The following is a 14,919-nucleotide window of genomic DNA, read 5'->3' as shown; positions in this document are numbered from 1 at the left end:
AGGAAGGTGGTGATCTGAACTCAATGCTGGGGCGGGTGGAGTTGGTCTCACAGTGTAGGCAACAAGGTTGATGTGGTTGCACTGTATTTTCAAGACAGTAGACTAGGTACCTAACTATATATAGTTACTGTAGTAATTCAACCTCGAGATCCTTACAGTACATAACAAATTAAACTATTTTAGTATAATGAGGACTGATAGAATGTTGCCATAAGTTTAGAAAAAATTACAGTTCGAAGTGTCTTTTCAACGCACTTGAAGCCGCGTGAAGTGGTTAACAGCTCATGCCTACCTACGCTGAGCTTTAACAAGTGCCCGACTACCTTATGGCCCAGTTGCACCATAGTTGAATGAAGGATACAATAAAGAAGATATACAGCGTAAGCATAAACTCTAAAGCAACTAAATTTGACTGTCTTTCTGCCAATGATGATGATGTCCCAAGTTATTGCCAGTTGAGATGCACGTCGATTTCCAATTAACACCTAGGGACCCGCTTGGTGCCTGGATTCCTGTGCGCACCAATCAGCACACGTTTCTCTCACTTTTAGCACGCCCTGCAGCCTAGACTCGTCTTTCATCTTCACTTCTTCGACGTCATCACAGTCTATTATTTGCGTGCAAAGGCGACTTCGACTTTTCGCAACTGATTGATATTATCATTTCCTCACTTTTCCCTCCAAGGTTCCAGCCTCAGATAAAAACCCAGATCTGCCAAGATCTTTCAACGAAGCTAGAAGCGCCTAATCAAGTGCAACGTAATCCGAACCAATTCTGTGCATTCTCATTCACGCACGTTTTTAACCTCCTGTCATTACCCGCAAGTTTCAACCCATCTCAAGCTTTCACTGAATCATGAGGATGAGGGCTCATCAGTGATAAATCACGACAACCGTTTATCTTCTCATTTTGTAAAGCGCAGGGTCGGGGTCGACTGCTCGATTTCTCCTTACCCGAGAGCACAGGAAGCGCACCTTTGTGAACTCTGCAACCAGCACGTCTTTCACCATGGCATCTGAAGATGAGGCCTCAGATAATCGAGAGATCAACAAAGCAGCACTTCTTGATCGAATGGTTGCCGCTGCACAGCAAAGCGCATCTCAAGATGAAGAAGTCAAGGAAGAGCAGCCCAACACCGAAGGTCTCAACGAAGAAGATGCTCTGCGCAATTTGACTGGCACCGTAAGGGATCAGAATGACCTGGAACGCGACATCACACTCCAAGCCAATGCCGCACTCAACGAAGCTGAGGACAAGAAGGATCAAAACCGCATCGAAAAGTTGGAAGCCACCAAGCATCGGCTTCAGCTTCAACTGGACAAAGAGAAGAAGCGCCTAGAGAAAGTTGCCCACAGCAATGTCTACCAAACTCGAAACATCCAGAAGGAAATCGCAAAACTCGATGAAGAAATCAGACAAGTGAGCAATGACATATCTGATTTCCAGGCACGAATAAAGAAGCGTCATGAAGAAAGCTCTGTGGACGATTCGAACATGTCCAAATCTACTAGGCTTCCTGGTGAAAGCCACCGTGACTTTCTGATTCGAACTGGAAAGATTACACCCTTTGCCAAGATTGGAGGACCACGACCTGCAGGAATTCAAGGCCAACTTGCCGATACGATTCTGGATGCGGAAGAAGAGGCAGCAGCCGAACAGCTCGGAGGAGAGCTTGAAGGGCCTGCTTCGCATCAACGACTTCGCAGACCTGGATTTGCTGATGAGCTTGACTCGGAACCCGAACCCCCTCAACCAGCACCAGCTGTTGAGAGTGAGTTCTCGTTAAGGCCAAGGAAAAAACGTCGCATGCAAAAGGAGCGTAGCCCGTCTGCAGATTTTGAACCCGAAGCATCCGGTTCTGAATCTCACGACGATGATGTCTGGAAGCAAGGGAACGAGGATGATCTAATTAGAGAGCAACGCCGTCAGAACAAAGCCAAGGCTAAGGCTGCCGATCAGGAGCAGATCGATCTTAGTAAGATCGATGATGGTAATGAAGCCCATTTCAAGGCCCGCTTGAACGACTGGGTGACTCGAAGAAGTCGTGCACGGAGGGCTCGGAAGCAAGCAGTCGACGTGTCTGGTGATGCTGGAGAGAGCGATGAGGAAGAAGAAGAATGGTTCAAACCGGCTCCCAACTTTCCCGACTACAGCTTTGGTGACGATCTGAAACTGCCTGGAGATATTCACCCGTCGCTCTTCGGATACCAAAAGACAGGCGTACAATGGCTTGCCGAACTTTATAAGCAGAACGTTGGGGGCATCATTGGTGATGAGATGGGTCTGGGAAAGACTGTACAGCTTATTGCCTTCATCGCGGCTCTCCACTACAGCAAAAAACTACGCCGTCCTGTCATTGTTGTTGCGCCTGCTACACTTCTGCGACAATGGGTGAGTGAATTTCACCGCTGGTGGCCACCACTTCGCGTGTCCATCTTGCACGCTTCTGGTAGTGGTATGATGAATCCCAAGTTCGAAGACGAGTATGATCTGGATCATTACCAGCCATTAGCCACCAAGTCAGAAAAGGCTGCTCAAAGAATCGTCAACGGAGTCGTCAAGAGTGGGCATGTCTTGGTAACGACGTACACTGGTCTTCAGACATACGCCGAGACTTTGCTGCCAGTTCAATGGGACTATGCAGTTTTGGACGAAGGACACAAAATTCGCAACCCAAACGCCGAAATTACTGTTACTTGCAAAGAACTCAGCACACCGAACCGAGTTATCCTCTCGGGAACACCGGTCCAGAACAACTTGACCGAACTGTGGTCACTCTTCGATTTTATTTATCCTATGCGGTTGGGAACCCTCGTCAATTTCAGAGCTCAATTCGAGATCCCGATCCGTCAAGGTGGTTATGCCAACGCATCTAATCTGCAGGTCATGACAGCAGAGAAATGTGCAGAAGCATTGAAAGAAACAATTGGAGAATATCTACTTCAGCGTTTGAAAGTCGATGTCGCGGCGGATCTCCCGGAAAAGACAGAGCAAGTGTTGTTTTGCAAATTGACTGATGGCCAGCATAAGGCGTATGAGACTTTCATCAAATCGGATGAGGTCTCGGCTATCTTGAATCGAAGGCGGCAATCACTTTACGGCATTGACATATTGCGCAAGATCTGTAACCACCCAGATCTGCTCGACAAGACTCTAGCAAAGAAAGCTGGCTACGATTTTGGGAACCCCAAGCTATCTGCCAAATTGCAGCTCACAAAGGATCTACTACAAAAGGTCATGATCCCTAATGGACACAAGACGCTCCTCTTCTCACAAGGTAAACAAATGTTGAACATTATCGAGAAATGTATCAGCGAATGTGGAATCTCTTACGTGCGAATGGATGGAGAGACACCCGTCGACCAACGCCAGCCAATGATCGACAGATTTAATGAAAGCCCGGATATTCATGTGTTCCTCATGACAACTCGGACCGGAGGATTGGGAACAAATCTCACTGGTGCTGATCGCATCATCATCTTTGACCCTGACTGGAACCCTTCAACAGATCTCCAAGCTCGAGAAAGAGCATGGAGACTCGGCCAGAAGAAGCCGGTAAAAATCTACAGACTGATGACAGAAGGGACCATCGAAGAGAAGATATATCATCGCCAAATTTTCAAGCAGTTCATGACGAACAAAGTTCTGAAGGATCCAAAGCAGCGCAGCAGTTATGATCTGTCAGACCTCTACGACCTCTTCAGTTACAACACAGGGGAAGACGCGAGTGCCAATCGAAGTGAGCTCTTCAAGAAGGCCGAAGTTGAACTTGCTACAGGAGATGGCGAACAGGGGCAAAGGTCAGAATCAGCTCAGAATGTGGCAGGCGGAACAGATGTAGAGAGCAAAGAGCTCCGACAGATGGGCCTGGTAGCTGCTATGGAAGACTTTCGAGAAGACAAGTCTGTCCAAGACGAGAAGCGCATGTTGGATGGTATCTTTGCTAAGTCAGTCAACAATGCCTACGACCACGAGGCTATTGTGAACGGGCCCCAGAAAGCAAAGGCGGACATGTCTGTTCTGCAACAAGAAGCCAACATGGTAGCCCGTCAAGCTGCAGCACACCTCCGCCAAGCTGGCGCAGAGGCGCGAAGAGTTCCCATAGGCACTGTTACATGGACTGGTGAGGTGGGGCAGGCTGGCCGTCCTGGGGCTAACCGTCGCCGTGGAGGACCGAGCTCAGCAGCCATCATGAGTAACTTGGCAGACCGCCAGGGTCTTGATACAGGGAGTGGGGGAAGTCCTCGTTCAGGAACTCCTGGTGCAGACAAGAATCTAAAGTCTAAAGACTTTGTGGCCATGATCAAAACATTCATTAACCGCCACAATGGTCGAGTCCCCAGCAAGATGCTGGTAGACCACTTCAACCCCTACTGCCCAGGGAAGAAGCAGAGCGACGAGTTCAAATCTGCTCTAGACAAGGTTGCAGTATTAAACAAAACCGGAGGTGCCGGTAGAGGAATCTGGACACTCAAGCCAGGTGTAAAATAATAAGTATGAACAGGGCATGATTTGGCGAGGAGTTCAGGAGACATCGAGATCACATAGAGTAGACACAGCGGCTTATAAATGTAAACAATTGCTTTTTATCTCACATCATCGTTTATCGTCAACCGTATAGCTGGAAGGCATCACATCATGGAACAAATCTGACAAGAGGATGATTCATAGGCCTTCTTCGGGCGAATTCATAACTGTCTACTGCGTCCTAACCCATAACCTGACCAGGCTCTGCAGTGTAGACTGGAGACCAGGCGAAAAAGCCGTTCTCCTCGTGATTCTCAACGCCACAGAGAAACCAGATAGCGAATCTCCTGTCCGATCCAAGCCACCCCATGAGCGAGTAGCTTAGAGACGACGACCACGGCGACCACCCTTTCTGCGGGTAGAGTCGGAGGGAGTAGGGGTAACGTCCTCAATTCGGCCGATCTTCATGCCAGCACGGGCGAGGGCACGGAGAGCGGACTGGGCACCGGGACCGGGGGTCTTGGTACCGTTACCTGCATGTGAATTAGAATGACTGGTCTGAGTGAGGGGCACTCCCGATTGAACTTACCACCAGTGGCACGGATCTTGATGTGAAGAGCGTTGATGCCAAGCTCCTTGCAGCGGGCAGCGACGTCCTGGGCAGCCAACATGGCAGCGTAGGGGGAGGACTCGTCACGGTCGGCCTTGACCTTCATACCACCAGTGACACGGGTGATGGTCTCACGGCCACTGGAATCACCCAAGTTAGCCTCATTGAACCATACAACACAGCAATTTCTCCTTCAAATTTTCATGTTCCTTTTTCACGGGCTGACGAACCTCAGATCGGTGACGTGGACGAAGGTATCGTTGAAGGAGGCGAAGATACGGGCAACGCCGAAGACCAGCTCGCCTGTTAAAACAATTTCGTTAGTCCATGATCTCATCTCTCTCTTCCTCAATCTGCTCGAGATTCGTCCAAGGGTGGTCGCATACCATCGCGAACGGAGGGTCCGAGGGAGATGTTCTCCTGGGGAGCGCGGGTGGTGGTCTTCTTGGGAGCCATTTTGAAGGGATGGGCGACTGCTGGTTATTTCGTCACTTGGCGGTTGAGAATGAGGATCTCCAAATGTTATTTGGATGCGATTGCGCCCAAAAAATTCCATGGTGCGAGGGGTGATGGTCCGTGCACAGTTGGGGTTTGCAAAACCCTAAGGGGGATCCACTAGAAATTTCGGCAGAAAATTTCTGTTAGCAAAAAGGCGGGCGTTCCCCTTCTGCAACCCACGCTTCCGACCGACAACCACTAACCGACCTCTCCAACAGCCGTCGCCGACAAAATGGGTGCTACGTATGTGAATCCTCCCTGAGGACGTGGACGATATGGGCAGATGCCCTGGTTCTCGAGATTTCTTTTGCTTTGCGGATTGCCGTGGTCCTCTCGCTGGAAAGTCACTGCCTCTGAAACGAGTCGTTGACCGCCAGCTCGATCTTTCTTGAGCTTCTCCCTCAATTGTGCTAGGCTTGAAACACAGTTTGGGCATTGAGAGATGTTGCTTGGGGTGTTGGAGATGAAGATGAAATACTCTTCTTTCCCAAAATCATTATCGTCGAATTGCACGCGGTCGCTGAAACACGCACCACAAACCAATTCTTCGAGTATCTTTCTTGAACTCTATGTTTGAGGCGTTGTCGGATGAGCGGTCACGGAAACCACCTCGATACTCGTATCATGGCCTTCCAGCTCACCGATTAAAAACATCTTTCGAGTTAGCCAAGCAGAGAATGCTGCATTGCAACAGTTCTCGCACCGGCGCTCTGTTCCATACCACGTCCTGTGGTATCGTGGACTGCGAGCTAATCTGATTCTATAGCGTTCCTACCAACGACCAGATCCTGGTCCCCGAGACCCTTCTCAAGAAGCGCAAGTCTCAGGAGAAGGCCCGCGCTGAGCGCACCGACGCCATTGAGAAGAAGAAGGCTGTAAGTAATAGCCTCCTTTTACACTGGCACTATGATGGAAAACATACATTCATCAACTAGACTTCGGTCGATGCTGTTGATAGTTAACCTTCTTTCGGGTCTGACATTGCCTGACTGATTCCAATCATTTCTTCAACCACTTGCAAGACATGGACTGACCAGTTTGAAATAGGCCAACAAGGAGAAGCGTCAGGTCATCTTCAAGCGTGCTGAGAAGTACGTCCAGGAGTACCGCGATGCTGAGCGTGAGAAGATCCGTCTTCACCGCGTCGCCAAGGCTGAGGACTCTGCTTTCGTCCCTGCCGAGGCTAAGCTGATCTTCGTCGTCCGCATCAAGGGTATCAACAAGATGCCCCCCAAGCCCCGCAAGATCCTCCAGCTCCTCCGTCTCCTTCAGATCAACAACGGTGTCTTCGTCAAGGTCACAAAGGCCATCACTGAGATGCTCAAGGTCGTCGAGCCCTGGATCGCTTACGGTTACCCCAACCTGAAGACCGTCAAGGAGCTCGTCTACAAGCGCGGTTACGGAAAGGTCAACAAGCAGCGTGTTGCCCTCACCGACAACGCCATCGTTGAGGAGAACCTCGGCAAGTACGGCATTGTCTGTGTTGAGGATCTGATCCACGAGATCTACACCGTCGGGCCCAACTTCAAGCAGGCCTCCAACTTCCTCTGGCCCTTCAAGCTCTCCAACCCCACTGGTGGCTTCCGCCCCCGCAAGTTCAAGCACTTCATCGAGGGTGGTGACCTTGGCAACCGCGAGGAGGCTATCAACGCTCTCGTCCGCCAGATGAACTAAGCGTTGGTTTCTTCTAAACAAAAAGGGTTTAAAGGGATCGGTCGTTAGGACCTAACGGATTCAAAAAAGATTTGCATTTGACTGCTCGGCGTTCTTATCATGACAAGGGGAAATGGCAATTGATACCGTGATTAATGACACCCGAGTTTTCAAATTATTCTACCAGTGATATCCTGTGATGTGAAGCAATTGTGAAGAGTTTTCTCACTTGCCGTCTGAATGCTCGCCATACATGTGAGGGGAATTAATAATGCCAATTATACATGTGGAGAACCACTTTTAAATCTATGGATCTTGAATCTTCATGTCTCCAAAGATCGGGTAGGTATTCTGGTATTCTACATCTTGATATCAAAGCTTGTGCCACAACCACAGCTACTAGTAGCAAGTGGGTTATCAATGATCTTGAACTGCGAGCCGATCAACTCCATCGTAAAGTCGACTTTGCTTCCCTTGAGAAGGTCGAGAGACGGCTCGTCGAGAATGATCTTGGGGCCTTCTTCCGAGGTTGTGGCCGGATCTGCGTCATCGGGGATGTACTGGAAAATCGTATCGTCCTCGTTCACGATGGATGACCACTCGGCGGCGTCCTTGGCTGGCAAAGTAACAAGGCTCATGAGATATTGGAAGCCATGGCAACCACCACTCTCGACTTGAATTCTTAGAGCGAGATTCGGATTGCCGTCCTTGTCCATAATTTTGTTGAGACGCTTTGAGAGTCAGCAATGCCTCCACAGGATCTTTCCTTGTTACAATTACCTTGGCAGCTCGTTCAGTTATCTCCAGCATCATCTCATTGCCATCCTCATCTTGTTGGGGATTCAGTATAGCCCGCGTCTTCTCTCGGATAGCAGTAGTCGAGAATTGCCTCGTGGCTGTTTCCTTTGACTTGAAGTCCAGAGATCGTCTCTGGTGAAAATATGTTCTGGATTGTGTAATGGTGATTTGAGGGGTTCGTAGTCGAGATGGGGGAATGCATCGTGGAATAAGGAACTCGAGAGGCGTTGAGGTCTGGGTCGTCGTTGTGTAGCTTCGTCGTGCAAGTTGAATAAAAGAATTGGCAGTCGACTGCGCATTAGCGCAGTGAATTCGAGCCATTATGAAAATAACAATTTGAAGGAAGTGAGGTTGTAAAGATGACGTTGGAAGGAAGTGGAATTACTGGTACGTAGCGCATCTAGTTATGCTGAGAAATCCATGTCACAAGCCGATTCCGCTTGCCTCCCGAAGCTCGAAATTCTTCTGCGGCCCGGAGACCGAGAGAACGAACCTGGAGGGCAAGGTCCGGCTCAACGACGGATAAGATTTTACCGCCGTTGTATTCCGGGACTCAAGAAGCATCTTTATATGACAACATTATGATAAGGATAAATTGATCATTTGAATTTCAACAGCCTTGTTAAGTCCTTGTTGATCTATCATCTGCCTTTTGATGCTGATGCATTGTGCTATGCCATGGTCAAGTTTGTCAAATACCTAATTTCTACCATGTCTGGAGGCGGGAGGGCACAGAAGAGGCTGCAGACTTTCGGCTGGTTACGCATAACTCTCTTCACCACTGTAACTGCTATTCTCTCGAAATTCGCAGCTTCTACCAAGTAATAAGATCAATACCTAGTATCCGTACCTTTAAACTATTTGTACTCAGATCTCATGCCTAACACAACTTGAAGCTTGTGACTCATGTCATCTCAGCCACTCACAACCAATCTGTGGCTGTGCGCCTATCAGCTCGGTTGCCCCAGCCCCACCCTAACATCCCACACTGAATGAATTTTGTTTTTGGAAGGAACAACCCCGCCCACTGACTTGACTTGAGCCAGGCCAGCCCAACAGACAAGTTTCAGTGTCAAATAATTTGCCCAGCATGTCTCGATTTTTCCGCGGCGGCGACGACAGCTCTAGCGACAGCTCCAGCGACGAGGAGGAGCTTTACTCCGAGGAGGAGGAGGAGGAGGAGCAGCAGCAAGACTCCCAGGAGGATTCTTCCGAGGCCGATAGCGACGACTCCAGCAGCGATGACGAGGGCGGCCGAGGAATCAACAAGTTCTTGAAGGACGCATCCTCCGATAGCGAAGACAGCGACGATGAAGTACGAGCCAAAGTCAAGTCCGCCAAGGACAAGCGCCTGGATGAGTTAGAATCTTCCATCAAGCAAATCGAGAACGGCCAAAAGAACGGCGACTGGACACTCATCTCTGCCGGTACGAGAAGCACTGTCGAATTTTTTGTCGAATTTTTTGGTCAAAAATACTAATAAAAACGCTCAGAATATGAGAAGCTCAACCGCCAGGTCGCTAAGCTGCCCGGCAGCAGACCCCCCAAGCCTTACATCCGTATCCTTGCCGAGCTAGAGGATTTTATGAATGAATCTCTTGCTAAGCAGAAGGTTACACCCAAGAAGATGAACGCCATCCAAGCCCGATCTCTCAACGCCGTCAAGCAAAAGGTCAAGAAGACCAACAAAGAATACCAGACCCAGATCGATGCCTACCGAGCGGACAAGGATGCTTTCATGGAGTCTTCGGACAACGAGCCCGTTGCCCCTGCTCCTAAGCCCAAGAAGGTTTCTCTCCAGGTCGACGCTGCTCCCACTGAGGAGGGCGACGACGATGGTTTCGCTACTGTTGGCAAGGGTGGACGCACACTCCAGTACACCCCCGAGAGCATCTTCAAGCACCTGCGAACCATCATGGAGTCCCGAGGAAAGAAGAACACCGACCGAACAGAGCAGATCAAGACTATGGAGAAGCTCCACGAGATCGCCAACACACCCTACCAAAAGATCCGTGTTCTCCTTACCCTGGTTTCTACTCGCTTCGATGTTGGCTCTGGCGGCGCTGCTGCCATGTCTGTCGAGCACTGGAAGGCCGCCGAGAAGGAGCTCTCAAGCCTTCTTCAAGTCCTCGAGGACAACCACGACTATGTTGTTGTCGAGAACGCTGAGGAGTGGGACGACGATGAGAAGCCCCCTACCCTGCAGGAGGATGAGAAGCACATCAAGGTCCCTGGCAGCATTGTCTCTTACATCGAGCGTCTTGATGACGAGCTCGTCCGTTCCCTCCAGAGCATCGACCCTCACACTTCCGAGTACATCGAGCGACTGCAAGACGAGGGTGCTCTCTACAACATCATCTTCCGTGGCCTCCTCTACTACGAGTACCTCCGAAAGGACGACTCTCTTGAGATCCCCCAAGATAGCGTGAACCGAATTGTTATGCGCCGTCTGGAACACGTCTACTTCAAGGTAATTTCCCAGCCTTTGCTTCCACCTGTTTTCGCAGTAACTAACATTTCTTCAGCCCGCCCAAGTTGTTAAGACCTTCGAGGAGAACTGCTGGAAGGTTGTTGGCGAGACCGTCGAGTCTGTCATCACTCCCCGTGACCAAGCCCAGAACGCTGGCAACCTCGTCAATGTTCTCTGCAACTACCTGTTCAGCAACAGTGACGGTATTATCCGTGCCCGAGCTATGTTGTGCCAGGTCTACTTCCTCGCCCTCCACGGCGAGTACTACAAGGCTCGTGATATGATGTTGATGTCCCATCTCCAGGAGAACATCCCCAACTTTGATGTGCAGAGCCAAATCCTTTACAACCGTACTCTGGTGCAAGTTGGTCTCTGTGCTTTCCGCAAGGGTCTCGTTTACGAGGCTCAGAACACTCTCCAGGAGATTTGCGGCAGTGGTCGCCAGAAGGAGCTGCTCGCTCAGGGTGTCATGATGCAGCGATACAACCAAGTGTCTCCTGAGCAGGAGCGCCTTGAGAAGCAACGACAACTGCCATTCCACATGCACATCAACCTCGAGCTCCTCGAGTGTGTGTACTTGACATGCAGCATGCTCCTCGAGATTCCTCTGCTGGCCCAGACTGGATCATCTCCTGATGTCAAGAAGCGAGTGATCAGCAAGACCTACCGCCGCATGTTGGAGTACCATGAGCGACAAATTTTCACTGGTCCTCCTGAGAACACCCGTGACCACGTGATGCAAGCGTCCAAGGCCTTGGCTGCTGGTGAGTGGAAGAAGTCGATTGACTTCATCCACAGCATCAAGATCTGGGACTTGATGCCCAGCGCCGAGGAGATCAAGACCATGCTCTCCAAGCAGATCCAGGAGGAGGGTCTGCGAACCTACCTCTTCACCTACGCCCCCTTCTACGACACCCTCTCCATCGAGACCCTCAGCGCCATGTTCGAGCTTGACTCGACCAAGGTTGCGGCAGTGATCAGCAAGATGATCAGCCACGAGGAGCTCGCTGCCTCTCTGGACCAAGTCACATCCACCGTCATCTTCCGCAAGGGTGTCGAGCTCAGCCGTCTCCAATCGCTTGCTCTCGCCCTATCAGACAAGGCCAGCGCGCTCATCGAGAGCAACGAGCGAACACTGGAGCAAAAGACACAGGGAACATCAAATGCATTCGAGAGACAAGGAGGCCGTGGCCGAGGAGGACAGAGACGGGGTGGTGGACAGGGCCGAGGAGGAGCGCGAGCAGGTGGCAACACACAGCGACAAGCTGGTGGAACACAGTTCACGGGTGGTGCGCTGGGAGCGGCTGTCCGGGGTTAAGAATTGGGGAATGAACGAGATGAGGCGTCTTAGTCGTTTGCATTTTGCATGGGATGGTTTCTTTTAATGAAAAGGGGCGAAGATGCGGAAGCACTCGCTACGTGTCACTAGGTCGAAACGGAATATGGATACATAGAACTCGTCAACATTGCTTGTGCTGGTGCTGGTGCTATGATATGAGATGAGATGAGAGATGACAGGAAGAGTAGATTAAAAGTCTTTACTGTAGCGAACGAATCCATGAGATGAAAGTTATCTGAGCTACATGACCGACTGATACCGTCTGAGGGTCTATAGACAGTGAGGATATGATGTTCAGGTGCTTGACTACCAAACCCGTTCACTCCAAGTTAGAACCAACCATAGAGAGATAGAGACAAGATCATGATGTATCTGGATGTAATATTCTAGTTCCAACTCCGAAGCTAACGATTCTTTGATGGAGTTTCGGGCTTTCGAGGTTGAGCGAAGCGCGCGATTCATGAGACACGCAAGTGATGACTAAGTTGGCGCGCGGATAAAGACCGAGTCCATCAGTCAGCGATTTCCAATCTCGTCGACTTTTTCCATTGCGGATATGGGCGGCTTGTGAGTGGTCCAAAGGGTTCCCAATCTGGAGACATCATGAGGTAGACTCTTCTGTTTTTGTGTATTTTAGTGAGATTTTCCATGTCTTTGTCCATTTCCTTCTCTTTGGTAACTTTTTGTCAATAATGAGAGCTATTTGGCGGCTGCAACACTGTAAAAACGTTAAACCTCTAAACAAGATCAATTCTCAGACGTTGCCACTTGGGCCGTTTTCGATACCCTCTTTACGTTTTAGGGTGGCTATATCCGAGAAATCTCGTATCTCAACTGCTTCTTTCTTCACATCTTCAAGTAATCACCAGCAAAGAGTCATGTCTGAATCAAAGCCTCAAGAAGAGGCAAAGCCTGTCGATAATGTTGAGACAAAGAAGGAGGAGGAGTTACCACCGCTGTCGGATCATGAGTTTAAGATCTATAACCGAGCGGCCGACCATATGGAATATTTTGTAAGTGTGTCTTCACATCTATCATATAGGTCTCTTATCTAATGTAATACAGCACAACAACTTTCGAAGATCATGGAACCTCCTATGGAATGCCTGCACCAACAACCGTCGACCCCAAGGCATGTCACTAAAGCAGTTCATCATGGAAGGTCTCCAATTTGCTGAACATCTCACCATGCACCACAACATCGAGGAGACGTACATCTTCCCCGTGCTAGCCAAGAAGATGCCCGAGTTCCGAGGAGGACGCGCTGAACTTCTCCGCCAGCACAAGCAGATTCATGCGGGTTTGGATCACTTTGAGGAATACCTCAAAAAGTGCAGGACAGGAGACGAGGAGTTTGAGCTCAGTGTGCTCAAGTCCAAGATGGAGACTTGGGGTGAGGTGCTGTGGAAGCATCTGGACCAAGAGGTTGAGACATTGGGGGCGAATAATATGAGGAAATACTGGAGCAAGGAGGAGATGATGAGGTTACCCATGTGAAAGAAGCGTATGTATTGTTATTTAGCTGTGCTGTTGATATACGTTCCGACATATAAAGAGCAGAATGTGCCATGTGTAAAGGATTAGAGAAATACTTGAAGCTGTTAGGGGATGTCTATGTGAAAGGGCTATGAAGACTTTGATGTTTGGCCTCCAAATTCAGTTTAAATATATAAACAACTTTTCAGAAGAAATATATAAATTAAACTGTTTAAACTGTTTAATTGAACTGTTTACTTAAAGAGCATTTCTTTTGTTAGTCGTATACACGCGCGCTTAGAGTGTGGATCCTACGATTTTGTATGTGAGCGGGGATAATTGATATTCCATCCGTACACATCTCGAACCAATTTTCGAGCATCATCGCTATCGATCGACGCCCAGCGACAGGCAGGCAAGATGATGCGCCAAAGTATTAGACCCTTGCGGGCTTTCTCGGTATGAAATCTACGACTGAACTATTCTCAATTGTCTAACATCTGTGCCAGTCCGAGGTGTCATGGATTGCCCGCCGAACACAGGCCTCACTGTACGTTTTCCTACCGAATATCAACTTGCTACGACGATCCATTGCATGATCACAAATATTGACTGATTTAGGGCCAAACCAGAAGATCTGGTCCCAAATAAAGCGGAGGAGTCTCAAACAGAAAAGGCTCCTGAACGCCGATATCCTCGCTCCCTCCAAGCCCTACACCTCAAGCCTCTAAAGCGCGAGGCCGAGCACGGCATCCCCTCGTGCGACCTCCAGCTCCGATCATACAGCGTCCAACCCCTCGAATTCTTCTCCGACTTTGCCCTCCGCGCCGCCTACTACCTCGGCCTGCCCGCCTACGGCCCCGTGCCTCTCCCCCGCATCACAGAGCGCTGGACCGTCCCCCGAGACAACTTCATCTTCAAGAAGTCGCAAGAGAACTTTGAGCGAAAGACACTGCGACGACTTATCCAGATTCGCGACGGTAACCCCGAGACGGTGCAGCTGTGGCTCGCATACCTGCGCAAGCACCAGCTCTACGGCGTGGGAATGAAGGCCAACATGTGGGAGTTTAGCGAGCTGAGCGTTGGGAAGAAGATGGATGCACTGCCGGAGGCGGAGAAGGGTGAGATTGATGCCAAGTGGTCGCATCTTGGTCAAACAAAGACGATTGGCACGGTGGAAAAGGTTGAGGAGTTGCTTAACCAGCGGAGGTTCCGTGAGGCTGCTGGCCTGAGGGCTCCTCCTACGACGAGCGTGTAAGAGTGAGTTGAAGACATAGAGAATGAGTTTGAAGTTCTTGTCCTGTGGTCCTGAGAAGTGGCTGGCCTGTTTGGCATAGACAGGAGGCGGACTTTATGTGTACAATAGCCCATAGAAGGCTCCAATTTTGTAAAATCAACGTTCTGGAATGACAAAAGTAATCTTTTACGGCCGGAAGGAGTGAAGGCTTTATCAAGTTCGTTGTTCCTCTTTCCCATGGGATGGTCATTCTGCTGCTTCCAGAAATCAGACTTGGTGATATACTTGCTGAGGCTATAATGTCACAACACCAGCAAATAATTATCCCAGAACCCCAATCACATCCTCAGATAGGAACAGTAAAATAAGTA

General features: G+C 49.7%; 7 protein-coding genes across 7 annotated transcripts; 5 read left to right on the top strand and 2 right to left on the bottom strand.

The window, feature by feature from the left end:
- Positions 1-1,008: 1,008 nt before the first annotated feature.
- Positions 1,009-4,491, top strand: J7337_005185 (uncharacterized protein; the record flags this gene model as incomplete). The annotated part of the gene is made up of 1 exon (XM_044822867.1): positions 1,009-4,491. The coding sequence occupies one exon, from the start codon at positions 1,009-1,011 to the stop codon at positions 4,489-4,491; it is 3,483 nt and encodes a 1,160-aa protein (XP_044681358.1).
- A 357-nt stretch (positions 4,492-4,848) lies between these two features.
- On the bottom strand, positions 4,849-5,533 carry RPS14 (ribosomal protein S14, S11; the record flags this gene model as incomplete). The annotated part of the gene is made up of 4 exons (XM_044822866.1): positions 4,849-5,000; positions 5,057-5,217; positions 5,308-5,380; positions 5,464-5,533. 4 exons carry the CDS (start codon positions 5,531-5,533, stop codon positions 4,849-4,851), a joined length of 456 nt encoding a protein of 151 aa, XP_044681357.1.
- A 274-nt stretch (positions 5,534-5,807) lies between these two features.
- On the top strand, positions 5,808-7,249 carry RPL7 (60S ribosomal protein L7; the record flags this gene model as incomplete). The annotated part of the gene is made up of 3 exons (XM_044822865.1): positions 5,808-5,818; positions 6,342-6,450; positions 6,623-7,249. The coding sequence occupies 3 exons, from the start codon at positions 5,808-5,810 to the stop codon at positions 7,247-7,249; spliced, it is 747 nt and encodes a 248-aa protein (XP_044681356.1).
- A 338-nt stretch (positions 7,250-7,587) lies between these two features.
- J7337_005182 (uncharacterized protein) lies at positions 7,588-8,347 on the bottom strand (the record flags this gene model as incomplete). Its single annotated transcript, XM_044822864.1, has 2 exons — positions 7,588-7,959; positions 8,009-8,347. 2 exons carry the CDS (start codon positions 8,345-8,347, stop codon positions 7,588-7,590), a joined length of 711 nt encoding a protein of 236 aa, XP_044681355.1.
- A 769-nt stretch (positions 8,348-9,116) lies between these two features.
- Positions 9,117-11,814, top strand: NIP1 (Translation initiation factor 3 subunit c; the record flags this gene model as incomplete). Its single annotated transcript, XM_044822863.1, has 3 exons — positions 9,117-9,453; positions 9,520-10,496; positions 10,552-11,814. The coding sequence occupies 3 exons, from the start codon at positions 9,117-9,119 to the stop codon at positions 11,812-11,814; spliced, it is 2,577 nt and encodes an 858-aa protein (XP_044681354.1).
- Positions 11,815-12,713: 899 nt separating this feature from the next.
- On the top strand, positions 12,714-13,332 carry J7337_005180 (uncharacterized protein; the record flags this gene model as incomplete). Its single annotated transcript, XM_044822862.1, has 2 exons — positions 12,714-12,848; positions 12,901-13,332. The coding sequence occupies 2 exons, from the start codon at positions 12,714-12,716 to the stop codon at positions 13,330-13,332; spliced, it is 567 nt and encodes a 188-aa protein (XP_044681353.1).
- Positions 13,333-13,731: 399 nt separating this feature from the next.
- On the top strand, positions 13,732-14,569 carry RSM10 (mitochondrial 37S ribosomal protein rsm10; the record flags this gene model as incomplete). The annotated part of the gene is made up of 3 exons (XM_044822861.1): positions 13,732-13,770; positions 13,821-13,861; positions 13,933-14,569. The coding sequence occupies 3 exons, from the start codon at positions 13,732-13,734 to the stop codon at positions 14,567-14,569; spliced, it is 717 nt and encodes a 238-aa protein (XP_044681352.1).
- Positions 14,570-14,919: the final 350 nt, after the last annotated feature.

Source organism: Fusarium musae, chromosome 4, assembly GCF_019915245.1.
Source record: "Fusarium musae strain F31 chromosome 4, whole genome shotgun sequence".
Classification (NCBI taxonomy): domain Eukaryota; kingdom Fungi; phylum Ascomycota; class Sordariomycetes; order Hypocreales; family Nectriaceae; genus Fusarium; species Fusarium musae.
The sequence above is the reverse complement of the archived record's forward strand: the minus strand, read 5'-3'. Positions and strand labels throughout refer to the sequence as shown.